General features: G+C 41.8%; 1 protein-coding gene across 1 annotated transcript; it reads left to right on the plus strand.

Annotated features, from left to right (window-relative positions):
* Positions 1-1059: 1059 nt before the first annotated feature.
* MLANA (melan-A) lies at positions 1060-15462 on the plus strand. The gene is made up of 5 exons (XM_066254741.1): positions 1060-1135; positions 3064-3160; positions 7714-7810; positions 13299-13412; positions 15167-15462. The coding sequence occupies exons 2-5, from the start codon at positions 3084-3086 to the stop codon at positions 15233-15235; spliced, it is 357 nt and encodes a 118-aa protein (XP_066110838.1). The 5' UTR covers positions 1060-1135; positions 3064-3083; the 3' UTR covers positions 15236-15462.
* Positions 15463-27949: the final 12487 nt, after the last annotated feature.

Genomic DNA, 27949 nt, shown 5'->3' on the forward strand with positions numbered 1-27949 from the left:
TTCTTCCCCTCATTTAGGTCTCAATTTATGTTTTTTCTCCTTTCCAGAAAGGCTTTTCCTGTCTCATCTAATAAGAATCAACACTCCTCTCTCTGTTTTGTCTCTCCTTTATCCAGTATGCAGTAGTTCAATAATGCCCGCATACAGGACAATCCCAAGTGGAAACGGAAAAGTCATAGTATCTGGAAGGAGTGGGGCCCTCAGATGTTATGGGGAATGGGAATTTAGTGGCCATATAATTTAAGTCCCCAGGGGATGAGAATGCTCAGATTCATGAATTCATGAATTATCCCTCCATAATTCATAGGTGTTTTGTTTGTTCACAGTGTTACAGAGAGCTGGTGAGCAAAGGTTACCATCTGTCCCCCTGAAATGCTCTTGCACTATACACATCTGACAATCAGGGTAGATTATCATGTCAGGTCGAAGCAGCCCAGGTTTTAGTTGAATGCTACCTTCAAAGAGAAAATTTTGTTTGCCTCTTGCAAATGTAGGAAGCCCACTCTCCCCTGAGGACAGTTATCTCTGAGACTATCACAAAGAAATCAGGCAGCTCAGTTTAGGAAGTTTTAGGGATCTTCTATTTCCGCTTCTTGATCAGAAGGGGGTGGGCCTAGGTGATCTCTAGTCTAAGCCTAAAGGTTCTTCAACCCTCTGAGGTGCGATTAGGGAGGATGTAAGGTGCCCAGTTACATCAAATCTCAGACAAATCATAAAACATTTCTTTAGTAAAAATATGTCTTATGTAGTAAGTGGGACATATTTATACTAAAAAAATGAGCCACAGTTATACTAAAAATTACTGTTTTTCTGAAATTCAAACATAACTGGGCATCCTATATTTTAACCAGCAAGTTTACAGAGGAGAGACCAGCAGTTAAAATAAATGGCTTTCTTAAGATGAAACCCTGAGTTGGAGAAAACAGAGGCCACAGTGAGCTGTGATTATTTGAGGGGAGGAATGAAGTTGTTTTCATTCACGCCAATTAAGCAATCACAGATGACCCCATTATAAACCCAAACTTGTGACTAACATGGGACTCAAGACCAGGGAAAAAAAGAAAGAAAGATCAAGAGCGTAGAAGCAATTTCACACACAGGCCAGCTGCAGACAGAGACAGTCCCATCCAGGAAGGTAAGAACATTGCCTCCTCATGTGGAGTTGTCCTATTCTTTCAGAACCGGGTTTGGGAGAGTCTGGTCAGTGGTGGGATTCAGCCGGTTCACACTGGTTCGGCAGAACTGATACCTAATTTTTTGTTGAGTTCTGCGACTCAGTTGTTAAAATGGCACTTGTAATCAGGGTTCTCTCTAAGGTGGGCACCTGGGCAGCTGCCCAGTGTAAAAATCACAAATTTACATTCCTTACTCTTTTTAAACATTCATCTGCCAACAGTGTAGTCTAAGCGCCCGTAGTAATGTTCATTCCATCCATAGGTGAAGAAAATTGCAAGTGAGCACGCCCATCAAGAAGCAGTATGGCAATATCTTAAATAAATTTTATTGTTCTTTGTCAGGTATTATTTAATATTCTTTCATTAATATTTTAAAATGTTTTATAACATAATCTAGTTTTATGCACCTCTTTTATTGTTCTTATTTAAGTATTCAATGCATGAAATAATAAACTACCTTCCAGTATATCTTTTTTTTTTTTTTTTTACTTAACACAGTCATTGGGGCAGAGAACCGGTTGTTAAATTATTTGAATCCCACCACATGACTGATTCTGGTGGACTCCTCCACCCCACCTCACTGCTTCCCTGACAGTTGACCATCAGCAGAATTTCTCCTCAATGTTTATAATTCTCCAACTTCTAAAATTTACAAAATCTAGACAGCCAAGCAGCAGAGCAGAGGGCCAGGAAAAGCCTGCTTTGGGGCAGCGTCATTTTGTCACTTGAAGGACTGCTTTTCCTGGTTCGGGTGGGTGAGGGGCACTTGCTGTCCCTACACTGTTTGCAAAGGCTCTGAACTGGAGGTATAGGTTTACAAAAACAATTGAACACAGAGGCAGTTGAATTTTGTTTGTTATTTTGAATACAGGATTCACTCCTGCGGGATTCACCTGCGCTGGTCAGTGAATTCAACGGCAGTTTGTTCTTCCCACCGGGAAGGGGAAATACACATGAAAAGGCCCCAATGGAAAGGGTTCATGTGTTGAATTCCCCACTCTGCTCTCCCACTTCTTCCCTGATGATTTAAACGGACGCATTAAAATAATTCTATGGGGATCAGACCTTTGAAATTCATGAGAATAATAAGAGAAAAATACATAATAGCAAGGAGAGAAGAGAAGCCATAGTTGGTTTTTAACAAGCACACCTTCCTCATGACCGCTGCAGTTCATGAGCTTTTGTTTGTCTATTTGAATTATGGTTTACATTGTTGTATTATAAGTATCTACACATATAAAAACACAACACAGACATTGTATATATATATATTTTAAAATATATTTTGTATGTCATAATAGAAATAGATGTATATATTTTAATACTAGTCATGAGACTTAAACAAGAGAGAAGCAGAAATTGATTTTAGTGGGATGGGCAACAAATTGTTAGGAAAGTTGGACTGTGGACTTCTTCAGCTTATTTTGGGCAGAGTGAATGTGGACTAACCAGGCACCTGCACGGGCGGTTCCCTTTGTTGGAAATTGGGCTGGGATGATGCTGTGTTTGGCCACATACATTATGTCATCATACATGTCCAAGCATTGATATTAAATAACACCTTTGGAAAAACATAAGTCCTTTTATTAACCACAAGTTTGGGCCAAAGACAGTAAGGACTAATAAAAATGCTTTTTATTCGCTTGTTTCTCTACAGCTTATGTTATGGAGTCAAACTGAAGGCAAATGAAAAGTTTCTTCTTTGAATTTAATTTTCAGGGGGTGGAAGGGGTTAGAAAACTGAGCAATTTCTGTTTTTCTCACAAAGAGAAGCCAGAGGCCCCAGCTCTCATTACTGGTCACCGGGGAATGTCTTTGTGGGTCTAGGAGACGGTGAGCGAGGGTGCTCTGGATACAGTGAATGATGCCCGTGTGCCTCTGCTGTTAGGTGTCCCGCGACTCCGCAACATGCCGAGTGCAGAGGCCCACCACGCCTACGGGCACCTCAAGAGAGGGCGTGGACACTCCTACATCACAGCTGAAGAGTAAGTTCAGAACTTTTGCTAACACAGCCTCTGAATGCCACCGGCACACACCTATCCATAAATGTCTCTAGTGCTCATTTCTCCAGAGAGTAAACACTGGCAATGGGGTAAGAAGACCCTGTGGTCCCACAGGGGCTCACACAGCTTCTCAGAGGCCAAGCAGGCAAGGTGACAGGAGTGGTAAAAGTTGGCTTTGGCCATTTTTTCAAAGATTTTATTTATTGATTTTACAGAGAGAGGAGAGGTGGTGGAGTGAGAAGGATCAGCTCATGGTTGCTTCACTTTAGTTGTTGCTTGCTCGTCGTATGTGCCTTAACCAGGCAAGACCAGGGTTTCAAACAGGCAACCTCAGTGTTCCAGGTCGACGCTATCCACTGCGCCACCACAGGCCAGGCCTGCTCTGGCCATTTTTCTGCATTCTTGGCTATTAGGCCTTTGCTGTAGTTTCCCAGGCTGAAAAACATACGTCTGAGGCAAGTTACCTTTTTCTTCAAGCCACGTTCTGACTATTCCTCTCAGACTTAGAACGTGTTCTGCAGGTGGAACAAAGGAGAGCTGCCAAACAAGTGGGGATGCAGGGCGGGCTGTCTGCAGGGTGAAGGCGGTGCTCAGAGCCTTTATATCACAACTTTACACTATGGAAAGGTGTTTGGTGTTATGAATCAGTTAAAAATATTTATACGATTAAGCATTTCTAAGAGCTAAGCATTGTATAACCCACCCAAGATGCTATTCTTGCCTTGAAAATAACCTTACAGTCTAGTAGAAGAGTCAGGGAAGAGAATCATTTCGCCGAGAGAGCACATACGGTGAGTGCTGTGACGGAGCACGGGCCGCAGGGACACGCCTGCGTGTCCGGGTGTGGTGGAGGGAGGGGGCCCCGCCCTTTCGGCGGGGATCCCAACCGGACAAACAAGGAAGTGGGTTTTTATTTGGACTCTCTCTTAAGTGGTCTTTTGACAACTTCCTGCAAACCTACTCTCCCCTGGGAAAGAACTGTTGACAAATCTTTCCTAGAGTGAACGAGCTTTGGGGCCCAGCCAGGCATGGAGGGAGCATCCAGGCTGGGAGCACTTTCTCAAAAACCCAGGGGGAGGGATGTTCTCACATCCTTGTATGGTCAACTGGAGGGTAGGGGTGGCCAGATGTGAAAAAATGTCCCAAGAGCAAAAGTATACTCTTTGCAGGGTACGCTGCACAATGGTATTTAGGAGGATATTGTTTCAGCTTCTGTGTGAGGACTCAACAGACTCTACTCTGAAAGCTCAGTAGAGAGGGGTTCTCTCAGTTGAGAGGGCGTAAGTCATCCGTGGAGCTTAAAGAAATGCGTTTCCTGGGCGCTGCCACCAGAGGAGCTTTGGTAGGACTGGGAGTGGGGGCTCAGGATCTACACTTTAACACACATCTCACGTGATGCCACCACAGACGGTACACATTTGGGTGACATGCTGAGGCCCCAGCCTAGCTGGTTAGCGGGTTCTCCTGGTGCGTGTAGCAAGTGCTGGTGTTTCCTGCTCTCCTCAGGCCCTCTGGGTGTGTGAGCACAGCATGACTGTGTGTAAAGGGCTGGAACAGAGCTCTGTCTGTGTCGTGATGTTCAAGGGGATAACCACAGACCTGGAGGGTAAAATCAGAGCATGCTGGGAATTCCCTGGCACGCTGGGAATGAATCAGCTGCCTCCAGTCACAAAAGCCCACGAGACGCTCCATGTGACAGCTTCTTTTCGGGACAGGGTGATACAGCAGGAAAAGCACTGGCCCTGGCGATGGGAAACCTGGCTTTGACCCAAATTCTAGCACTGGTCTCTGGGTGCCACCGGCCAGGTGCTGTGGAAGCTGGTTCTTCCACTTACCTGTTATACAACCTTAGGCGTTTTACCAGCCTGAAGTCTTGGGCTGTCAGTTGTGAAGTGAACATCAGATGTACCTCAGAGGCCTGTCACGAGGATGGGGGGTCTGTAAATGGTAGGGTAACCTGGAGGTGGTGGTGGTGCTGATGAATTGTGGTAGGTTTCAGAGTTGTGATATAAAATGGGTGGACCAGGCTGCATAATTAGGTGACAGTTTTATCCAGCCCTGTCACCCGTGTTTCTCTCTACCCGATTTGGGTCCCCATGGTCCGTCAGCAGTCTGGAGATGGAGGTGGTCCTGGGCAAGGTCTCTCCAGGAGAAGCCTCAGTTAGACCTTGTTTTGCCTGCAGTTTCAGTCTCGCAAACCACCCAGCTCTGCCGAGTCTTTCTTCAGCAAGTTGCAGATAGAAGGCTGCACTCTCCATGTGGCTGATGCTCGTGCTGCGAAGTGGAAAATCAGGCAGATATTAGCTAATTGACAATGTTATGCAGGGAAAGCAGAGGCCCAGGCCTTGGAAACAGGGTGAGTGATGCTTCCCACGGGCCACTGGGCACAGGGCCTAAAAAGCTGGCTTGAATGCTGGACTGCGTCCTGCTGCTGAGGAGCAGAGCGTTCTCAGGGATGCCACAATTTTCTCCAGGTTCAGCTCCGGCTCTTCTCCCCAGGCCAGAGCCCCCATGCTTTTACTTCTTGTAGTAATCTGTGCCTGGCCAGCTGGGAAGTACTTACTAACTATCTACAGTGTGCCTGGCCCGTAAATGTTACCTGGCCTCTGACTTGGAAACCAGCCTGGCGAGAGGGGTCACTTCCCCACGGCTCTCCCTCCAGCTCCGTTCTGAGGTGCCTCTCCCAGGGCACTCAGGTAAGAGTCATCAGCAAGCACTAACCCATCTCTGATCCAGTCCTTGGTGACCGGCACTGTATTCCTGGAGCAGGTGGAGGCCAGAGAGCAGCTTGCTTAGCTGAGCATAAACATAGGACACACATCCTAGCTGGGCCGGGCTCCGGCTTCCCGATGTGACAGTTACAGTCTCAGAGGCCCCTAAATCCTGCAAGTCCTACTTCCATCCCTTCAGTCAGAATGTGCAAGCTCTAAGCCCTCAGTGGCCAGTTCCCTAGCTCTTACCTTCTCTTTATCACCTCTCTCCATCCCCAACCAAAACTAGCCTTGTGCCAATTTGTCGGTCTCTTTATTCTCATTAGCATGCCAACGACTCACAAGAGGTTAAAGTAACATTTTGCCAGAAATCCACAGATTTGTAAATAGTCACTTGAAGAAGACATTAATTTCCCTGGCCAGATAGCTCAGTTGGTTAGAGCATTGTGCCAATATGCCATGATTGTGGGTTTGATCCCTGGTCAGAGCACATATAGTAACAGATGGATGTTTTTGTCTGTCTGTCTTTCTCTCTTCTTTCTCTAAAATCAATAAATAAAGTTTTTTTAAAAAAAGAAGAAGACAGGCCTGACCTGTTGTTGTGTAGTGGATAAAGTGTCGACCTGGAACACTGAGGTTGCTGGTTTAAAATCCTGGGCTTGCCCGGTCAAGGCATATATGGAAGTTGATACTTCCTGCTCCTACCCCCACCCCACCCTCTTTCTCTTTCTCCTCCTCCTCCTCTTCTCTAAAACAAATAAATAAAAAATCTAAGAAGAAAAAGAAGACATTACATTGCCCATTTATTTTTTCAGAGAGATTGGTGTTATGGGGGAGAGGATATGAATTTGGAATCAGCCATAATTCATTTGTTCATCTTTTATTCATTTGTTTGGCCACCCATACAACTGTGCATCCATTCATCCATTCACCCATCTTCAAGGAATATTTCTTGAAACACTCATGTACCTGACCCTTTCTAGGCACTGAAGACACAAATTAAAAAACAAACAAAACACACAAAAAACTCCTCTGGGAGCTCTTTTTTCCATTCCTAGAAGAAACAAGCAAGCATACTGCTGACTGCCACCACAGGGAGGCCTGTGAGAGAAGCCAGGGTGGGTTGCCATCACACTGGGGGCAGTGGTGCTGGGTCTAGGAACATCAGTCAGGGCAGGAAGGGAGAGGAGATGGGCCAAGAGTGAGGTGCGGGGGAAGGACAGACAGTCAGGGCACACACACGATCAAGGGAGGGTCAAGTCCAAATGCTATGCTACCTTTGTGTAACCATCAGCAAGGCGCTTAACCTCTGCATTTTATTTCCTCATCTGTGAAATGGGTTTTATAAGTGGTGCCTACCGTACAGGGTTGTTGTGAGAATAAGCTAATGTATCTGGAATGTTTAGCATGGTACCTGGCTTAGAGTAGATGTTAAGTCAATGTTAATCTCCTTTTCCTTTTTGTGAACTGATAGTTGGGGGAAAGGATTTAAACCAGCCTGATGAAAAGGTAATTCAGCCTCAATAAATACATTGTCCCCGTGAGGGTCACCTCTTGAACCAGGAACTTGGGTGTTTGGGCCCATGTCAGTTAGCACTGCTCCTGTTGGCACATACCTTAGAGGCTCCTAGAAGGGGTCCCGTCCCTGGAAACAGATGCTGGAGGTCTGGTGGCTGCCCAGTGTGCTGTGTGGTAGGAAACTACCTGAGCACTGGATGGTGCTGTTCGGGGCTGGCAAAGTCTGTGTGAAGAGAGAAGAATATTTGCTTACAATGTGGAATAAGGCTTCTGTACCAAGATGGATTTGTCTATCTCTTGGTCCAGGGCTGCAAGGATTGGCATCCTGACAGTGATCCTGGGACTTTTCCTGCTCCTTGGCTGCTGGTATTGCAGACGACGAAGCGGATACAGGAGCTTGAAGGTTGGTGAAGCTCCCACTGCTGGGATCCTTCCAAATCCAGGATCCTGCTCCCTCTTCTCTCTCTGAATTTCTGGGTCGCAGGGGAACATTCTCATGATTACCTCTAGTTTTGATTCCTGGTCCTGCTGAATCTTTCTTTTCTTTGTACTTCTTGCCACTATTCCTTGGCCTTTGCACAGGCATCAACCCCAACCAGGAGCTTGGTTCCTCTTTGGTTCCAGTTAGAGCAAACTTGAGCGCCAGGCTGCATGTGTAGCTGAGCACTGATAGTTTGTGGGGCGCAGGGGCAGAGTTCATGGTCCTTCTGCACAGCAAAGAGTAGCATCTAAGACACTCCAGGTCTACCAGTCCTACTGGGGATTCTCACTGCCTCTGTTCCTCCACTTAGCTGCTGCTCCTCTCACCTTGCCTCTTCACCCTTTCCTCTCAGGTTGCCTGGGGATCCTTATAACTCGGTCATACCGTGGAACCTAATATACCTAGGACCCATCTAGCCATCAGTGAAGTGAGCAACCATTCACTCCCCAGTGACACAAAGGACCGTCAGGTTTTTAACAGGTGCCATCTTCCTTTGATGGCCAATGTGTTTTTTTTTTGTTGTTTTTTGTTTTTTTTTTATAATTCTTTTAATGGGGTGACATCAATAAATCAGGATACATATGTTCAAAGATAACAAGTCCAGGTTATCTTGTCGTTCAATTATGTTGCATACCCACCACCCAAAGTCAGATTGTCCTCTGTCACCTTCTATCTTGTTTTCTTTGTGCCCCTCCCCACCCCTTTTCCCTCTCCCATTCCCCCCTCCCCCCCGGAAACAACACACTCTTATCAATGTCTCTTAGTTTCACTATTACGTCCCACCTACGTATGGAATAATATAGTTCCTGTTTTTTTCTGATTTACTTATTTCGCTTCGTATCATGTTATCAAGATCCCACCATTTTGCTGTAAATGTTCCAATGTCATCATTTCTTATGGCTGAGTAGTATTCCATAGTGTATATGTGCCACATCTTCTTTATCCAGTCATCTATTGATGGGCTTTTTGGTTGTTTCCATGTCCTGGGATGGCCAATGTGGTTTTAATAAGATTTTTTTTCTTCTCTACCATATGATCAGGAAGCTAACAAGTGACACCATCCAGTCTTCAGATCTTCCACAAATGATAGACATCAACAGAGTCTCTAAACTATAAAAAAAACGACAGGTTACACAAAGCTCACTTCAAAGCCAGGTAGCACATTAGCACTTAAGTATTGAAAAGCATTTTCCAAAGTGAGCAGTGGAATAAAAGGAGAATTGCATTTCTCTTTCCCTCTTCTCTCTCTCCTGTCTCTCTTTCTTGTTATTACAGATCTGAAATCTTCTGAGGTTGATAAATAATGGAAAAAAATTACCTTTACAAAGGATGTTGGAAAGTCCTACCCCTCATTCAGAAGCATGTCATTCAGAGGAAACAGTTCTGCGCCGGAAGGGAGGATTGCTGTGGGTGGGTGGCAGTAGCTTGGCAGGTGGAAGTGGAGAAGGGGAAGGTGAGAGCTGTAGCTTCAAATTCTTTTCCTCCTTGCCAGAAAGCTTGGGCAGTCCCATGTGTCCCTGTTTCTAATACCCATCTTGCCAGAGTGTCCCAAATACAAACCATGAAAGACCGGTGCGTTTGGGGGCTGACATGCCCATTGAGCAGCAGCCCTCCAGTGTGCTGACAATTGTGTAAGGAAGAGAAGTTGCTGAGTCTGCATTAAGACTCCAAACCAACTTCTGTAAGAAAGCTTTGGGCTAGGAGGTTAGGGATAAGACTCCTGCTCATAGCACACCTCTCTGTGGCTGTCCACAACAGGTTATTTCGGGGGCAGGGGCCTTTGCTCTCTGCCACAAAACTCTATTTGTACCTCTAGCACAGGGTTATGACATGGTCTTGTACTTTGGCTATTTACTATTTGTCTCTTCCACCCCCTTTCTTCCCTCCATTTATGAACTGAAATGGGGACTTTTCTTATTCATTTCTGCACCTCCAGTGCTAAGCAGTGCCTGGCACGCAGCAGTTACCCAACTGCATGGCATCGGGCTTTGGTCTCATTGTCTGTCATTGACTGGCTTGGTGACCTTAGATTAGATTTTAACTCCTCTAGACCTCATTTGCTCTGTTTTATACCTAGACATGATATACAACATGACATATATCAGTTTTTATTTATATATATATTTCTATATAGTTTTTATTCATTCTATGTTTGTATATAAAAAGTCACAATGATTTAGTTTTCAAGGAGTAGAAGTTCTACAAATGTTGGTACCCATTTCCCAATGGTCTACAATGCCAGCTGGATAGATAATACTGGGCAGAAAGACATTTTTTTATCCTTTCTGCTTCAACACTCTCATCTTAAACTCATTCAGTTTAAGAGTAACAGAGAGTCTTAACATTTTGCTTGGTAAGGTTCAAGTTCAATCTATCATGGTCCATTACTCTAGGTCCACATCAGTCAGTGATTTTCAGCTTCTGGAATTTTTATGTGTTTATCTGCCCTTGTTTTCTACTGTCTAAAAATGCTCTCTGTTATTTATTTTTAAAACTGCTTGTTTTGAGATTTTTCTATCTCCTGAAATGCCAGGCTTGGAATCAGCAGTCTAAGAAATATAGTAAAAAAAATTATGTAAACTAGTACATTGAGTACTGCATTTAATTACATAATCACCTCCACTGTCTCTCTTTGGTGATTCTGTTTTCATTTTAAAACAGAAGTACAGAAATGACAATAAAGGCAAGCGCTGGATGTCTGCGCTAGTCCACCTTTAACAGCCTTCACTGAGCGTTGAAATGCCAACTTTCCCACTTTCACTGAACACAGGAATGGTAGTGTGGCTGCTGGGAATTAAGTTCTGAAGCTTCTCCCTTGGCGAACAAGATATTTTGAAAGGAAACACTGTTTCTCTCAGCAATGTGTTTCTTCAGGAAAATGATTTGTAAGGCATTGTAAGTTGCTTTTTGTATTTTCCAGTTTTACTCTTTCACTTGGAAGTTTAGAACGCAGTACTTTTGATCCTTGGAGAAAATTTTACACTCATGTCTCATGTGTTCTGCTTCTCAGCGCATGGTCAGGCGCTTCTGTGCTCGAATCGCCTGGGTTCTGCTAAAATGCATATTCTAGGACCAGCTCTGATGGTGAGACCCAGGAACCTAAATTTAAAATGCACTTTATGGCACGTGAGAGATTTAAAAAACAACGAAGAAGAATAAAAGCAATTATTGAGTAAAGGGAGATAACACATAAGACATCCTTTCTGAGGTATATCCCTGGGAGCTGGGGAGAGGAGAACCTCCCTCTATCCTTTTGTCAAGATTAGGGTCCTTGGGCATATATCCTTCCAGGTAGTGGGGTCAGTAATTATTTCACGTGGAAATTTAGGAAAACTACTTTACAGTCTGCAGATTATGTGGCTATCAGCCCAATCAGTGTGTGGCCTCATCCAGTTGATGTTCCAAACACTTCTCCTCTCTTGGAAACCTGCCTTGATGTCCTTCTTGTCCAACCTGGTAGACAGACCCCATTGATCAGCCGTGATCCGAAGAGCCACGGTCAGCTGCATACCCTCCCTGCTCCAGCCTCCCTCAGCCAGGGCCACAGAGAGTATGCTGCTGGTGCCCCACTGGCTGGATTTGGCTCACAGATATGTTTGGGCCTGTATTTTTAAAAATTGAATAAGGTGCCAACATTTAAAGTAACATTTTACATAAAAATCTTGATTTCTGGTTTCTTTTTTAAAAAATCAAAAGATCTGGGAAAAACTGGCAGCTATGCAGCAGGTGTCCCTTTAGGTGGGATATACATGCCCTTCTTTCCTATGGCCCCACCTGACCCACTTGATCCCCTGACATTACCAGCCTGGTCCCACTAAGTATCTCAGTGGAGCTGAGTTGCCCCAGATGCAGACAATAGGAAGGTGCATTGTCTGCAGAGCAGTGCTTCTCAGTGTGGTCCTGGACCAGTGTCATCACCTGGGAACCTGTTAAAATGCAAGTTCATGGGCCTCCCCAGACCCAGACTACGTCAGAAATTCTGGGTGTGGTCCCAGCACTGTGTTTAGCAGGCCTTCCAGGAGATGCTGGTGCATGCTAAAGTTTGAGAACCACTGTTGTAGAGAATTTAACAATCATAAAAACAACTAAAAGCCTGTTTTTAATTATCACAAAATGTCAGTGATTTTAAAACAATGTCAGTGATGAAATACTCCATCTCACCAAGGTAGACTGCTCCTGCAGTCTCCACTTTGGTTTGGGTCTCTGTCTGGTACACACTGTTGTCATTCTAGTTGAGGGATAAAGAGCATCACCCTCTAACCTTATGCAAAACACTGAACTTCTACTCATCCTCCCCCCAGTAACTCAGAGTGCATAACTTAGCCTTAGACCAGTGGGTCTCAACCTGTGGGTCGCAACCTCGGTGGGGGTCGAACATCCAAAACACAGGGGTCGCATGTGTTTTGGTCGTTCGACCCCTGCCGGGGTTGCGACCCACAGGTTGAGAACCGCTGCCTTAGACTGACCTGTAATCATTGTTGCAACTTGGCTTGGGAGTTTGGGGCTATCACCACAGCATCTCTATCACAGCGTGTGCATTCATAGTATTTAAGATATTTTGCTGTCATTGTGGCAAAGACAGAAATAGAGTGTATTCCTGCTGTCACATTGTATATGCTCATCCTCACTGTGATACCAGCTTCTGCCTCACTCGCTCTGATCTACTCTATTTGCAATAATTCTGAGATTCTTAACTAATTAATCAATTAATTGATTAATATTCTTTTTTTAAGGGAGAGGCAGGAGGCAGGGAGGCAGAGACAGACTCCTGCATGTACCCTGACCAGGATCCACCCAGCAAACCCTCTACAGGGCCATGTTCTGCCCATCTGGGGCCATTGCTCCGCAACTGAACTTTTTCAGTGCCTGAGGCGAGGCCATGGAGCCATCCTCAGTGTCTGGGGCCAACTTGCTCCAACAATTTGAGCCATGGTTTCAGGAGGGGTGGGAGAGAGAAAAAGAGAGAGAGAGAAAAGGGAGGGGTGGAGAAGCAGATGGTTGCTTCTCCTGTGTGCCCTGACCGGGAATCAAACCTAGGACTTCGACACGCCGGGCTGAGGCTCTACCACTGCACCAACTGTCAAGGGCCAAGATTCACTTTTTAGATTTGACTTTTTCTCCTTGCCTTTAAAAATATTCATTGACTAATGGGTGTCAGGCACTGTACCAGTTGCTTTGCCTTTAGTTAATTCCTGCAACAACTCTGAGAGGTAGGTGATGTTATTTTCGGATTATGGATGCAAAAATTGGAATTCAGAGGGGACAAACAGTATGTGGCAGAACCAAGATTAAAACCCATTCTTAAAAAGAAAAAAACCCACATTCTTGAAACTTTACTTTCTTTCTCATTTCTTTAATGGACTCAATTATTTTTTTCTCACCCACTGACCTTCATGAATTTACATTTCAGGACAAAAGACTTTATGCTGGTACTCAAAGTATCTTAGCAGGAAGACGTCCACGTGAGGGGCTTGGTCACCAGGACACCAAACTGCCTTTTCAAGAGAACAATTATGAACCTGTGGTAGGTTGGGACAGATCTTTGGTGTTTTCATGTTATGACTACTTTTAACTCAAATGTAAAATTATTCCCATTTAAAAAGCAAGGACAATGTAAATGTATTTAATGTTACTAAACTGTACACCTGAAATTGGTTAAAATGGTAAATTTTATGTTATATCTATAAATAAAGGGGGGAAAAAACAAGGGAAGCACAGAGATTTCCTTAACCCTTTGAGTAGTACGAACGTTCATGTGTGTCCTTGTGCCTCCTGACCATCCACGCTACGATCAATTTATTTTTAAAATGTGTAAACCAACATTTAAAAAAGGCAAATGTATGTTCTTCTTGTTTCCATATGTTGGTTATCAAAAAAACATGATTTTAAGTTAATAAAACTATAAATGAAACTAATTTCATTTTCTGAAAAAAAACACACCAAAACGCTCTTGGCAGGATCAACGAGCATGAAAAAAACTCACTACTCAAAGGGTTAAATCATGTTTTTTCATACCAAAAATTTCCAGGGTCGATAATGAGAACCTTACATATAGGATCCAAAGGAAGAAGTTGGTTCTGGATACAATATCATTCTGTCTTCTGTTTTGAGTATATTTGTCTATGTCTTGAACATAGGTATAGCTAAGGGAGAAAATAAAAGACCTACTATTAATTGTATAGAACTGTGATATCCAACTGGGTAGCCACATGTGCCTATTAAGCACTTAAAACATAGTAGTTTGAATTAAGATGTACTGTACTACATTCTAGATTTCAAAGACTTAGTATAAAGAAAAGAATATAAATAATTCATTAATGATTTTTATTTTTAAAAAAATATTTTTATTTATTTATTCATTTTAGAGAGGAGAGAGAGAAGGAGAGAGAGAAGGGGGGAGGAGCAGGAAGCATCAACTCCCATATGTGCCTTGACCAGGCAGGTCCAGGGTTTTGAACTGGTGACCTCAGTGTTGCCAGGTCGACACTTTATCCACTGTGCCACCACAGATCAGGCCTCATTAATGATTTTTATATTGGTTACATGTTGAAATGATATTTTGATATGTGAGTTAAATGAAATATATTACTAAGATAAATTTTACCTCTTCATTTTTTTAATGTGGTTACTAGAAATTTTATAATTGCATATGGTGCAGTTTCTGTTGGACAGTGCTCATAGTTGCAGTGTATCATAAATGGTTGAAAACACTGACTCTGGGGCCAAATGACTGTTTTTGTTCTTAGCTTCACAAATTACTATTTGTGTGACCTTGGGCAAGTGATTTAACCTCCCCATGCTTCATTTCCCAACCTGTAACATGGAAACATTTCTAGCATTGTTGTGAGCCTTAAATGAAGGCCTGACACATTTGTGCTCTGTTGATAGTAGCAATGACCTTTAGATAGTACTACAAGGATTTATGTATGTGGTAAACATCCAATGTATTTACTGTCTGTGAACAGGGTTCAGTAATTCATTAGTTAGGGTTTGTGACTTCTACCGACAAAGATATTCCAAGTACATAAAAGTTTTTGAGCTTTTGGGAAGCCCCTTAGTTCTATTTTTCTGTACTCTTTCCCCCAACAATATTTCAACACACATACTTGAGAAACTTAACAATGATCACCTTGTTGGGTTGGAATTAGATGTGGACACTTAAAAGTTTCAGTTCAGAGCAAGAGTAAAAATATGACGCTACCTATTTTAACTTAGTGGCTCTCCCAGAAACATACGCGCTGTTGCCAGACCCATCCTCTCCCTTTCTCATTCTCACAGGTTGCCAATGCTCCACCTGCCTATGAGAAACTCTCTGTACAACAGGCACCACCACCTTATTCTCCGTGAGAGCCAGCAAAGCCCCTGAGAGATGCTGAAATGATTTCCCCCACACTTGGATTAAATTTAATATGGACATTTAATGTTCTGCTTCAGAATGCTGTAAAACAGTGTACATCATCTTTAATAATGAGCTTAGTATTAAATTCTTAGTAGGGCAACTAGCAATACTAATTGAGGAAATGATGAAAAATACTGAAATGAAAAAATGTCAATAAATGTCGGAATGCCTTATACTATCTGTGCCAGTAGTAATGCTAACACATCTGTGGTGTTCTTTCTGGAGGGATAGAATTTAAGTATGTGTTCTGGGACCATCCAATTTCTTTTTAGTTGAATTCTCGCCAATAACTAACAAATTACTATTCTGCAGCCACCTACTGAGCAAATTAAACTTTAACAGAATTGTTATTGGTAAGAGTGTGTGCTATGCATTGCTCACAAAGGATAGCTTTACAGGTTTAAGACCAAGAGCAGATTTACCTGCCAAATTATATAGTCAGATTCATCTGATCAGGAAAATGTCAGTAATGTATCTTTGTGTTCTAAAATTCCATGATGCTACAATAATATACTGCAGAGATCCTCTTTCTTGAGTAATACTAAACAGTTCTAATTACATTTCATTTCAGGGCTCAATGCTATCATAATTAATGACAACAATTTTCTGTTAAACTAGAAGGTGTTGGCCCTGGCCGGTTGGCTCAGTGGTAGAGTGTTGGCCTGGCATGCAGAAGTCCTGGGTTTGATTCCCGGCCAGGGCACACAGGAGAAGCGCCCATCTGCTTCTCCACCCCTCCCCCTCTCCTTCCTCTCTGTCTCTCTCTTCCCCTCCCACAGCGAGGCTCCATTGAAGCAAAAGATGGCCCCGGGTGCTGGGGATGGCTCCTTGGCCTCTGCCCCAGGCACTAGAATGGCTCTGGTAGCAACAGAGCGACACCCTGGCGGGGCAGAGCATCACCCCCTGGTAGGCAGAGCGTCACCCCCTGGTGGGCGTGCCGGGTGGATCCCGGTCGGGTGCATGCAGGAGTCTGACTATCTCTCCCCATTTTCAGCTTCAGAGAAATACAAAACAAAAAACAAAAACTAGAAGGTGTTGTCAGATTTTTTTTTTAATTCTTTAAAATTGATTTTAGAGAGAGAGAGAGAAAGGGAGAAAGAAAGAGAGAAACATTGACTTGTTTCACTTATTTATGCACTCATTGGTTGAGTCTTGTACATGCTCTGACTGGGGACTGAACCCAAACGTTGGTGTAGCAAGATGATATACTAACCAACTGAACTACCAGGCCAGGGCCAGAATTTAAATAAGAGCTGTTGTAATTTGGCTGATATCTTGCCTTAAATGTCCCAATGGCAATTTACTTATTTTGGGCTCCCAAATTGCTGTCAAAAGAGCATATAGAAGAAATCATAAAGAATCAGAGATCTGGAATAGTATCATTATTTGCCAGCAACATTAGAATTTTTTGGGGTTAACATCTACATATCATGTATAATGTTTATCTAATATTTTTCTTTCAGTCAGCTTATTAAAAAGATTTTGGCTCAAATCTGTATTACCACCTTAAGTGAAAAATCAGTATAATTTCCCTAGGTGGAGGATGACTATAAACATGAAGATAATGAAAGCAAATTATTATTATTTTATTTATTTATTTTTTGTATTTTTCTGAAGCTAGAAACTGGGAGAGACAGACTCCCGCATGCGCCCGACCGGGATCCACCTGGCACGCCCACCAGGGGGCGATGCTCTGCCCACCAGGGGGCGATGCTCTGCCCCTCCAGGGCGTCGCTCTGTCGTGACCAGAGCCACTCTAGAGCCTGGGGCAGAGGCCGAAGAGCCATCCCCAGCACCCAGGCCATCTTTGCTTCAATGGAGCCTCGGCTGCAGGAGGGGAAGAGAGAGACAGAGAGGAAGGAGAGGGGTAGGAGTGGAGAAGCAGATGGGTGCTTCCCCTGTGTGCCCTGGCCAGGAATCAAACCCGGGACCTCTGCACGCCAGGCCGACGCGCTACCACTGAACCAACCGGCCAAGGCCTATTATTTCTTTAATCTAGGAAGATACTGATGGTCTCAGAAGGCTGTCAACATGAGACCTGCTCTCTTATTAAAGAGGGGGATTAGCAAGAATCAGAAAAGCTTTTAACATAATTAAAAGGCTTGCAAGAGAAAGAAATGACTTTCTACGTGGCTCACTGTTATCTAATGAAGAGTCAGTAAACCACTAAAATCATCTTGTGTCACTGGAAACACCAGAGTAGCCTAACTGCATCATTTTCTACAAAAGACAAGATTGCACTGAAGAGAAAAAACACTGAATAAAGATACTTATTAAACAAAATTCTAAAATGCCCTCTGCTCTTTATAATTCTGTCCAGTATAACCACTTAAAATAAGCCCTGTCCCTCCCCTCTTTGAACAAATTAATTTTAAACAAAGTAAACTCCATTAGGCATTTGGCTAGCTCCTATCCTGATTGAAAGGCCTAATCTCAGCCTTAATCCTCCATATTTATAGAATAACCTGTGGCTTGAGCCCTGGACCCGTCTAAGACCCCCAGACCATCCACCATCTGTCTACTGAGAGTTCTCTCCCCATAGAAAAGGGCTCTCGTCACAGAGTCCCTCAATGCAGTGACCCAGGTAATGGGCACAGAGGGTTGGAGAAACTAAAAGTGAGATTTTGTTTAAAGGAATATAAGTTGCCAGAATCAGCTAAAAGAAGGGCATGCATGCTCCCTAGAAGCAGCCGCCTTTTTTTTTAAATGATTCTCGGGATGGGAGACCATTTGTGGGACAAATGTGGGAGCCAAGGGCTGAAGACTGTAGGGTCACATGAAGGAAGAAGCCTGGGTCACTGGGACACCACTGGAGAGTCTCCCCCATTGAGGAACGCTTGGATTGAAGGAGGACAAATTGGCCCCACAGAAAATCCATTAACTGTTGACACCACCAAATCTGATATTGAAATCTCTTAATATCTTTGTTTAGACACTTCAGTGCTCTGCTCCTGCCCACCTGGACCAAACAAGCACAAATGGGGGCTATAGGGGTGCCTCTAGGGGAAGGAGATCCCTGTGACCTTTGCAGGTAGCATTAGGCTTCCCTGCTACCTAAGGAAACTTGAACTCAGGAGAATGGGCCCTGGGAACAGGAGTCCTCAACTGCAGTGTGCCCTACCATAACACCCTGATGTGCTGGTGGACAGACCATGGGGGTAATGACATGGTACTGCTTTGATTTCTGAGGTTTCCTGCAGGGTCAGGTCAGGACTAGAGTATTCAGAACTCATGGCAGGTCTCCTCTGGCTGCAGTCATTGCTTCCTACTTGCCCAAATAAATCCACTGGGTAATTAATATCACCTTCCATTTGTGTAGTGAACTCTATTTTATAGAACCTGGTCTTCCCTCCTCCTCCTGCCCCCAACCAGCCCTCAGTTGTCTGATACTTGATTCAATGCCCAAGTCAAGTCTCTGTGGGTTTCCCTAGGATATGGACACACTAATTGTGAAGAGAGTAAAAAGAGTAGGCAAGCATTAGGATGGAAAAAAGAGCTAGCAAAAAGATTTTCTGCCTCAATTAAAGGCAGTGAGAAGTTTAGACTGATTATATGATACAAACCAATGAAGCTACCAAATCACTTCCAGTGGAGACTAGTCCTGAGTTTGGTAGCACTTATAAATCTGGACAGTTAAGAATAACTACAGAACTTTTCCAAACAAGGACAGAAAACAGTGAGCCCCCTAAACATTCATATCATGGTTTTAACTTTTCAGTCACTCGAAAATGCATCAAAATCCCTCAGTCTCAAGTGACTGATGCAAAACATCATAAAAGCATCTCAGAAGAATGTAGAACAAGTTCAGAGGGAAATCAAAAATGGTTTGGATAAAAACACTCATTTTGAAGAAAGCCTAAAACTGCTATCCCAAGAAGCTGTGAGATGGAAAAAAAGGTGTGGGAAATGAAAGAAAAGAAAACTGCTTGACAACTTGCAAACACGAATAAAAGAGGCTTTAAATGACAGAGACCATCAAAATCTCTAAAAAAGCACTGATAAGTCGGTCTCCTCTTTAGAAAGGGTTACATGGTTGATGGTTACCTGAAATCAGACAAAAAGAAAATGAAAAAGTGAGACTCCTCTACTCTCAATGAGAAGGCAATGTGAAGAAATATACTGATCCTATTAAACCAGTGGTCCCCAACCTTTTTAGGGCCACGGACTGGTTTAATGTCAGAAAATATTTTCATGGACTGGCCTTTAGGGTGGGACAGATAAATGCACAAAATAAAATTATGCGACTGGCGTAAAAACTGTGGTATTTTTAAATATAATTGTTGAACTTACGAGACAAGCGTCAAGAGTGAGTCTTAGACGGATGTAACAAAGGGAATCTGGTCATTTTTAAAAAATAAAACATCGTTCAGACTTAAATATAAATAAAATGGAAATAATGTAAGTTATTTATTCTTTCTCTGCGGACTGGTACCAAATGGCCCATGGACTGGTACCAGTCCGTGGCCCGGGGGTTGGGGACCACTGTGTTAAACAGTTGTGGGATTCAAATAATTTAACAACCGGCTCTCTGCCCTAATGACCATTTTAAGTATAAAAAAAGATATACCGAAAGATAGTTTATTATTTCATGCATTTAATACTTAAATAAGAACAATAAAAGAGTTACACAAAACTAGATTATAAGAGTTTTAAAATATTAATGAAAAAAATAATACCTGACAAAATCAATAAAACTGTTACTTAATATATTTCCAGTGACAGCTTTGCACTCCCTGCTTGTTTGGCACTTTTTCTCATTATATGTTTGTTTACTGAAGTAACAAATACAAGGGAATTAAAATATACACTGCTCACAAAAATTGGGGTATCAGGAAACATGCAGATACTCCAATACTGTTGGGCGGATAAAGTGTATTATGCTCACTTTGTTAAAGATAACACAAGGAGGCCGTCACCCAGGTGATATTAATGTGTGTTGAAAATCCTTGTAGCCTGGGGCTTGGTTTTGGGATTAAGCCTTTCCCACCCTTTTTGATGTGGGGTGGTACAATCCAATCATGCCTCAGAGAAGTGACTTTGTATTAGGGACTTCCCTACTTTGTATATTGGATTAGAGGTTGTGAAGCTACAATATAAAATGAGGGCGGAACGAGAGTTGGCTCTTGGTTCCTGAGATTAGAAGAGAGAGCAGAGGAGAGCAGAGAAAGGCCACGTGGAGGAGGCCAGGAGAAGCAGCCAAGATGGCGGAGTGCTGAGTGAGATGCCAGTTTGTGTAGAGTTTGTATCTGGGATAAGGAAAGGAGATGGGGAACAGAGGTGAATAAGTCTGGTGAGCTAGAAACCTTTGATTCTAGGAAACTCGGATAAGTCAGTAGCTTTGTGAGCACTGAATGTGACTGGGTTTTGGAGCCCAGTGTGTATTTTTACTTGCCCGCCGGGTGCAAAGCTAGAATTAAAGACTATGGCCCACCAGTTTTTGGCTCCGCTGTTTCTTTGCCGACTGTCCAAATCCAATGCGAACCTCATGGGCTGGGCTCCTCTGATAGTGGCCCTGGCCTTGGCTCCTGGCTTTACAAATACTTTCAGCCTTTTGTACAGTGCATTTTCATCAATGAAATAAGTTGGTTTTGCATCTCATTTTCATAATCGAACAACTTTCTTTGACTTGTTGTTTGCTTTTCTGATGTTCTTGTTTAATAAAAAAAACCCAAATGCTTTTTATCACTTCATATTTGTTTTGAAATATTCCATTTTTTTTGAGCAGTATAGTATTTCATCAAAGGTATAATGAGTTTTATGAAATGAATAAATAAATATTACAAGCACAGTTCTGTCAAACTTTTTTCTCCTATGGATGGGATGAACACTACTACGGGCACGTAGAATACGCTGTTGCACAGATGAATGTTAAAAAAGAGTTAAGAATGTAAATTTGTAAGTTCCACATTGGGCGGCTGCCCAGGCACCCACCTTAGAGAGAACCGTGATTACAAGTGCCATTTTAACAACCAGTTCGCCGAACTCAGCAAAAAATTAGGTATCAGTTCTGCTGAACCTGTGTGAACTGGCTGAATTCTGCGACTGCTGTTTCTTTCAAAACGTTTGAAGGAGAAAATCAAGGGCTATTTAAAAAGTTAATAGATTTAAATATACAAATCACAGTTCAAATGGTCTCCAAACTGAACAAACATGTTTGCAGTCTGAAAACAGTTTGAGAGTGAGATTCAGAAACTTTAGCTAAAACTAATACTGCTTGTGGAACTATGTCAAGAACATGTAAAGCAAATCTGCAGAAAATCAACTGAGGAGAGAATTTGCTGCTTAGACATCTAGAAGAAACTTCCCCAAGGGTATGAAAACATTAGCCATACACACAAGAAGTCTGACTCCTAGAAGGTGGCCTTGAGAAGGTGGTGGAAAGCACTTCCTCTTTGATAAACTGTATTACTCTCATGAGGAAAAAAAGCTCAATGAAGTTGGATGGCACAGCCTGGCTGAGAGAAAGCTCACTGAGTCAAGAAAAGATTCACACCAACAGAAATTGGCTGAAGTTTAACTTCCAGCTTTTCCCAAGTGGCCCCCATTGCTCCACATGCAGCCCCGGGCAGAGGCCAGAGGTATCAGGTCATTCCCTAAATCATCAGGTCCTCAAGGAAGGAGCAAGGGTTAAGCTGTGAGGACTCAGACATCTGAGTCACCTGCAGGTTTGACTCAGATTTACAGCAGCCAACTCCTAAATATCCTCAGAAGAATGTGTTTCTTTTTAAAAATAATTTTTAGATCAATCTTTCAGTTTAACTGTTTTTATTTATTTGATTCTACATTTCCTGAAATTGAAGTTTGATAGAATCATAATTCCTAAGATAGTGTTTTGAGGACCAGTGGTGTCAACCTGGTCCCTACCGCCTACTAGTGGGCGTTCCAGCTTTCATGGTGGGTGGTAGCGGAGCAACCAAAGTATAAATAAAAAGATAGATATAACTATAGTAAGTTGTTTATAAAGATTTATTCTGCCAAACTTAGCAAAAATCCGACATAAAGTACTTGGTAAGTAATTATTATTATATGCTTTAACTTGCTGTAACTCTGCTTTATAAATTTTATAAAGTTACTTCCCTACTTTATAAATCACCATTACTGTGGAACTGGTGGGCGGTTAGAAAATTTTACTACTAACAGAGATACAAAAGTGGGTGGTAGATATAAAAAGGTTGACTACCCCTGATCTAGATGGTTTTAATGAAATTCTAGGCAATTTAATTAGATGTTCTAGAATTAGATCCATTATAAGTATTGTATTTAGATTGAGCCTCTTGTAGTAATATAATGTTATAGTAATTAAATATATAGAAATATAAAAAATATGGAAGATAAATAAAAGTAATTAAGATATAATATTAAAAATAATTAAGAAAATTAAATAAAGTTATGCTGTCTGGATAGGAATTAATATAGTGGGTACAGATGTAATAAACAGACTCTGACTTTTGAGCAGGGCCCAGTTAGTGTGTGTGCAAAGTTATACATAGATAAGAAGTGGCTTGATGTCATAACTTTGTAAGTTAATGTAAATAAGAACATCTTAAAAACTGGCTTAATGTAACATATCAGTAAATAAACATAAAAGGGGTTCCCTGCGAGGAACTCCCAAAAAGGTGGTTTGAGGTGATAATCCTGTAGATTGACACCTGTTAGAAGGCTTTGGCCAGAAAAGGTAATCGCCTAGACTCCAACATTGAAGTGGACCATTTCCCCACTTTGAGCTCTGACCAAAGATAGTGGAGAGGAGCATGCCGACGGGGCCCCCTTAAGCTGTACCCAGGCACGCTGAAAGGATTTGTGAGTAATAAATGGCCTGTGTGATTCTTGCAACTAATTTGTGTGTTGGTTGTGTTTTTCCTCCGGTGGCAGTTAGTGTCGGCACTGATCAGTAGCATTCTCATAGCTGCCTCAAGAATAGTCTCAAAGAGGCTGCCAGCCCTGCTGATAAGCAGGAGTGTCCCACTGCATAGGGAAGTAGAATCAGGGACGCCTGATCAACGTAGAGCTTGGGCTCTACTGGGACAGAACCAAATGATCCACTGTAAAGCCAGAAGCCAGGGCCAAGGCCACCATCAGAGCAGCCCGGCCCATGCAGGTTTGCATTGGATTCGGACAGTTGGTAAAGAAACAACGGAGCCAAAAACTGATGGGCTGTCATCTTTAATCCTAGCTTGCACCCGGCGGGCAAGTAAAAACACACACTGGGCTCCAAGGCCCACTCACATTCAGTGCTCACAAAGCCACTGACTTATCCGAGTTTCCTAGAATCAAAAGTTTCTAGCTCACCAGCTTTATTCTCCTCAGTTCCCCATCTCCTTCCTTATCCCAGATACAAACTCTGCAAAAACTGGCATCTCACTCAGCACTCCGCCATCTTGGCTGCTTTTCCTGGCCTCCTCCACGTGGCCTCCTTCCACTGCTGGCTCTACTCTCTCTGTTCTCTCATGCTAATCTCAGGAACCAAGAGGGCAAACTCCCGTTTTGCCCCCACTTTATACTGTAGCTTCACAACCTCTAATCCAATATACAAAGTAGGGAAGTCTCCAAACCAAAGTCACCTTCTGAGGCATGATTGGATTGCACCACCCCACATCAAAAAGGGTAGGAAAGGCTTAATCCCAAAACCAAGCCCCAGGCTACAAGGATTCCGCCTGCCTTTAGCCCACCCCAACACACATTAATATCACCTGGGCGACGGCCTCCTCGTGTTATCTTTAACAAAGTGAGCATAATACATTTTATCTGCCCAACAATCCACTATTACTTATTCTATAACTGAAGTTTTATATGATCAGGAAGAAATATTTAAATCAATAAAGATGATTTATATGTGCTATAAACTATTAGAAGAAATCTGTAAAAACTTAGTATTGACAATAAATATATGTATAAAACGAACTCTATCAAAACCAAAACTGAACAAAGTACCACCCTCAACTAAATCTATTAGTATTTTTAATATTTTAGCACTAAATTCACAGACCTAGAGGATATTAGCACTTTGTTCATGACATTCTTTACTGTTTAAATGTTTCTATATTTTATGCAGTCAAAATAAAAGCTTTCCTTTAAAATATCCTTTTCTCTGTCCTCAATCTGAATACAGGCACAACTCAGAGATACTGCAGGTTTGAATTCAGACCACTGCAATAGACAGTTGTAATCTTTTTGTTGGTGGAGGGTCTTGTCTTTAATGTATCAAAAATGAAACATCTGTGAAGCGCGATAAAATAAGGTTATGCTTGTAGTTTTTTCTCACCTCTCCATTGCTATAATTACTGCTAGAAGATAACAGGTCTTTACACCACCTGCTTGACCCACATAGTAACTTCCTAATTGATCTCCCAGTCTCTAGTCAGATGAATGATAGCAGCTACTATTTATATGGCAGGTATTGATTGGGCCAACCGTTTACATACATTATCTCATCTAACCCTCACAGCATCCTGCAAGGTAATTAATTTCATTGTTTTCACTTTACATAGGCTATCTATGCTCAAAAGCTTCAGTAACTCCCCAATTACTTTCAGAATATTTTTCAGTCCTCTATTACTCAGCCCCACCTATTTTTTTTTTTTTAAGCTTTGGTCCTCTTAACCCATAATATTCCACTCAAACTCTATTGCTGTTCCTTATAATTGACATATAGAGTTGTATTAGTTTTAGGCGTACAACATGATTTAACATACTGTGAATTATTACCACAAATAGTTCATTCATTGCCAGTTTTAATTTTTTTTCTTGTGATAAAAACTTTTATGGTCTTTCAAGAACTTCAAAACATATAATATTGTTAACTTCTTCTTGTGCTTTTTCTAAGACTGAGTCTTTGCAGGCCTGGTTCTAAACATACTTTCAGTTCCAGCACAAATGTCACCTCTTATATGAAGTGACCTTTGGCATCTACCTGCTAATCTAGAGTTCTTTAGTCCTCTGACATTTACTTTTAACTTTGAGGACAGGGATAGGAATTCACTTATCTGTGTTGTTCCTACATCTTCTGTTTTATATGTTTCCCAATAAATGTTTAGAATGAATTTACTTGATAATTAAGAACGACATTGAAGACTACATACATAAAAACACACATACAGTTGATTCTCTAGCACTTCATATATATATTTTTTAACTGTAGAAATTTCTCACATTCAGTTTTTGTTTCCAAGTAAACTAGAAAAATCTGAACTATGCCATGACCTTTAGCTTTCTTATTAAAAAGAAGCATCAAGCACCATCCTGTGAATAGTAAATGATTACTGAATAAATGAGTAAAAATACCTGGGGGCAGACAACAGATTAGAGGAACAAGACTTCAAGCTCAGGTGAAGGCAAAACAACTTTTAGAACAACTTAAGGTAAATTGCATCTCATCTCTGTTATAGTAATGTGTAATTTTGGATAACTAAACTCCCCATCAGATTTTTTAGATCACTTTTGGAACTTGCCACCTTCTTAAATTTTTAATATTAAAGATTTCTAAATTCACTCTAAGTCAGTGATATACTGGATAAAGTAAACATTTTCATTTCTCTTAATATACGTATTACAGCCATCACCATTTTAAATCATAAAACTATTGATGTCAATATTAGTAAATATGCCCATCAAATTGGAGGCTTGAAATGGAAGAAAGGATCTAGAGAGCCACTTAATATTATCTTTATATTTATACAAAATTTATTTAATTTTTAATCACAAAAACTGATTTTGTGTGTGTATGCAGGAAAAACCATAAGAAATGAGAGAAAAGGGAGGAGCTAACATATCAGAAGACAGTATATTATTTCAGCATGTTTTAACTTAGCATTTAAAATGATACTGAATATAAATGTCCTATACTAAGTGTGAAAATATACCCTTCTAGTACCATGAAGTCTTTCATATAGCACTGTGGTGACTCTTATTTCTTTACATAAGTGCCTTTATGGATGACCTTTAAAAAATACTTCATGATGACAATGATCACAAATAACTGAGGAATTTGACTTTGTACTCTAGCTAAGATCCCAGAAATTCACATGACCTACCACACTGGAGGCAAAGGAAAAATAATTTGGCTTTTGATCATATAAATCCATTAAGTCAGTCAAATTTCTAGCAAAGAATGAAGTATTTTTAAAAATTAAACTAGACTTTACAGAGACAGAGAGTCAGAGAGAGGGATAGACAGAGACAGACAGACAGGAACAGAGAGATAAGAAGCATCAATCATTAGTTTTTCGTTGCGCATTGCGACACCTTAGTTGTTCATTGATTGCTTTCTCATATGTGCCTTGACCGTGGGCCTTCAGCAGATCGAGTAACCCTTTGCTCGAGCCAGCGACCTTGGGTCCAAGCTGGTGAGCTTTTGCTCAAACCAGATGAGCCCGCGCTCAAGCTGGTGACCTCGGGGTCTCAAACCTGGGTCCTCTGCATCCCAGTCCGACGCTCCATCCACTGCGCCACCGCCTGGTCAGGCTAAACTAGACTTTAAATAATATTCTTACTCATACAACATATATTTCGCACTCACTTAAATATATATTAAATGTCTACTGTGGGCCTGACTTGCGGTGGCACAGTGGATAAAGCGTTGACCTGAAACACTGAGGTCGCAGGTTCAAGACCCTGCTCTTGCCTGGTCAAGGCACATATGGGAGTTAATGCTTCCTGCTCCTCCCCCCTTCCCCTCTCCTCTAAAATGAAAAAAAAGAAATGTCTACTGTGTGCCAGTAGCTGAGGTGACAGTGATGAAGACCAATGACAAGGTCTCTTAAGAATGACAGGCGTTACATAATTGCATACAAATAATTTATTACAGTTGTGAAGGAGTGATCTGTCCTCAATCTATGACCTCAATCTGGGCAATATCAGGATGCTGGCTGGGGTATGGTAAGGAGAAGGAGTTATGTAATATGTAACGGAACCTAAGTCAAAGAGAATATCAGGAAAGACCGAGTTCTTTCAAAGTTGCTAGGAAAAGAACAAAACAAAACAAAACAACTAGAGTAACATGAACAAGAAGAACAGGCTGAAATAAAGCTGGAGTGGTAAGCAGGAATTTAAAAGACTGAAGAGTCTTTTAAGTCCTAAGGGGAAGAAGTGGAGAGCTTCACTCTACAAGGTTCAACAGATCACACAGAACTTCAAAGGTCATATTAGAATTCTCAATTTAGGAGTTAGAAAAGAATTAGTGGTTTATAATTAGTTTAGCTCCACCTGACCAGGTAGTGATGCAGTGGATAGAGCAGTGATGGGCAATCTTTTGAGCTTGGTGTGTTAAAATTTGCCAAAAAAACGAGCATAACTCGGGTGGTGTGTCACTTCGAAAAAAATCCCATAATTTCATATTTATAGTTTAAATAACAAAAATGTATAATTGTAACATATAACTGTATTTAATAAACCAAAAACTAATTATTTAACTTACCTGCTTAGTGACTTCTTTGTTCATCTGTCAGTCGGTTTCTTTTGTTGGTCTTGATATTATTTAACTTGTGTGGGGTGCCGTGAACTAAGATAAGTGAGGGGGAGGGGGAATTCTTTAACTTACCTATTAGTGACTTTTTTGTTGCTGAATTTCATTGGCTAAATCTTCAATTGAAGGTTGGTATTTTGTATACTTCAAGCCCAAGTAGTAGCGCTTGCTACTAACTTCATCTGTCAATCTCTTTCTTTTG

The sequence above is a fragment of the Saccopteryx bilineata genome, chromosome 2 (genome assembly GCF_036850765.1).
Source record: "Saccopteryx bilineata isolate mSacBil1 chromosome 2, mSacBil1_pri_phased_curated, whole genome shotgun sequence".
In the NCBI taxonomy this organism is placed as follows: Eukaryota; Metazoa; Chordata; class Mammalia; order Chiroptera; family Emballonuridae; genus Saccopteryx; species Saccopteryx bilineata.

Coding starts and splice junctions, on each gene's coding strand:
- MLANA (XM_066254741.1), top strand. CDS start 3,084: ATGCCGAGTGCAGAGGCCCACCACGCCTACGGGCACCTCAAGAGAGGG. Junction 7,811..13,298: donor GCGGATACAGGAGCTTGAAG/GTTGGTGAAGCT, acceptor TTTACATTTCAG/GACAAAAGACTTTATGCTGG. Junction 13,413..15,166: donor AGAACAATTATGAACCTGTG/GTAGGTTGGGAC, acceptor TCATTCTCACAG/GTTGCCAATGCTCCACCTGC.